Source organism: Limulus polyphemus, unplaced genomic scaffold, assembly GCF_000517525.1.
Source record: "Limulus polyphemus unplaced genomic scaffold, Limulus_polyphemus-2.1.2 Scaffold3923, whole genome shotgun sequence".
Lineage (NCBI taxonomy): Eukaryota > Metazoa > Arthropoda > Merostomata > Xiphosura > Limulidae > Limulus > Limulus polyphemus.
Genome location: NW_013669533.1, coordinates 9,856 through 11,828, shown reverse-complemented (window position 1 = coordinate 11,828; position 1,973 = coordinate 9,856). Strand labels below are relative to the sequence as shown.

At 30.5% G+C, this 1,973-nt stretch overlaps 1 protein-coding gene across 2 annotated transcripts in view; it reads right to left on the bottom strand.

The window, feature by feature from the left end:
• LOC106470287 (protein HGH1 homolog) overlaps positions 1-1,973 on the bottom strand; it is a 12,397-nt gene that overhangs the window by 1,124 nt on the left and 9,300 nt on the right. For both annotated transcript variants that reach the window (XM_013930833.2, XM_022398889.1), the window contains exon 5: positions 616-806. In XM_013930833.2, coding sequence (XP_013786287.1) covers positions 616-806 — 191 coding nt within the window. The remainder of the gene's footprint in view (positions 1-615; positions 807-1,973) is intronic.

The following is a 1,973-nucleotide window of genomic DNA, read 5'->3' as shown; positions in this document are numbered from 1 at the left end:
TGTAACACGAATATTAATTTAAAGCTCATCACTGTAACACGAATATTAATTTAAAGCTCATCACTGTAACACGAATATTAATTTAAAGCTCATCACTGCAACATGAATATTTCAGTAATTTCTACATATACCAAGATTGAGGAGAAAAAAGTGCTAACACTGTAGAAATCACACATAGCTAGTAATTTTATTTTCCATTGAGTTTATAATACGTGTAAAGCTGTTCGGTGTAGATATGGATTAGTTTACCTTAGAAATTAACAGGATTACAGAGCAAAAAATATGTTATTTAGAGCACAGTTTTTAATGGAAAAGCTTTTCATATAAGACACTAATCCTTTAATATAACTTCCATATGGCTGGAAATTTAAATTTTTACTGAGGATTTTATATTTTAGCATTTCTAAGACAGATCGCGTGGATGTTTGTACAGACCTCTGGCTTATGTATGTGTGACTAAAAGATATGAAACACAGTGACTTTGGCGTGCCTAAACTTTTTACATTTAATTAAGTGTTGCCTACAGTTTACACCTCAGGTGTAGGTGATAGCTATATATTACACTGCAATGATTATATATTTAACACAGCTATAACATGAAATTTGAAAAAATACCTGAGTAATTGCTTCTATCAACATCTTCCGTATATCTGGCTCGGGCTCTCGCTTCTTATCTTCACTAAGATATTGAAGATCAATTGGTAATTTTTCCATCTCATCATCTGGAAATTGTTCTGGTCCTGCTAATGGAAGCAACAAATGAGGGAGGATGTCCACACTGTCTCCTAGTAGCCACTCATGACAATCTGAAAGTACACACTGATTTTATATTTAATTCTGACATATAGTGTTAGAACAAGAAAAAGTTCAGCATAGCAGCTTGGTGTAAGAATAAAATCACATTTCCATTATATTAGATTCTAGTTATCTTATGTAATAATAAAAACAAAAAACAAAAGCTCCTGAAGATTTCATTACTAAAAACAAAAAAAATAGTACAATAACTACAATTCTAATAATTATCCTTATGCTCTTAATGAATGATTGTTTACGTGTTTATTTGAAAGAGGCAATCTTACACTTGTTTACAGTCAATAAGGATTGGATTAATAAAAAACGTTTATGAACTTTCTCTGAAAAATAGATTTAATGTAGCAATCAGTCTCCATGAGCTTTCAGTACATCGGTAGCACTGCCTATGTAGGGATGGCTTGGATTGTTCATCGAAATGGTATTTTGAATATCTCCTCAATAGGTCATCAGAACTTTACAATACTACACAGTGTATATATCCTTTTTTGACAATATTGAAATAATGACTAAGTCACAAATTCTGGGAATGTCTGTAAATATTATAGCAAAAAGTTTGAATTTCTTGTTCTTCTTTATTACATGATAACTCAAAAACCAAAACAATGGTGGCAACCAATTTCACTGAGGTGACAGTTTCAAACGGAGTATCTACTTTTATAAGTATTATTAATAACTAGTAGTAATAAAAAAAAAATCACAATTCTAGTGTGAATGATGTTATCATTACCCCTTAAAGTTTGCTTTCTTACAGACATTTGTTGTTCCTTTAAAAAGCTTACATACAGAGTGAAACAGGAATTACCAGCCAGTAATAGATAAACAATAAATATTACAGTTGGAACCTTATTGTATTTATAACCAAGTTATAAATATAACTTTCCTATGTTTATTGAAACACTGCACTTAAAAAAAAAAAAACAAGTAAAGAAAAACTTTTCAAAAAAGGAAGTAAATGTAGGGATGGCTAATATCAATCCTTCAGAAACACAATGCAAACAAGATAGTAGGGATGGCATTTGCATTATCCCTACCTAATTAAAATATAGCAACATATATAACTATTCAATCACAATTAAGTTTATTTGATCATACTTTTGTCTGTTAACATTCTATTACATTGTGTGCCTGTGCTATTATGTAGGGGATGATGCAAATACCAT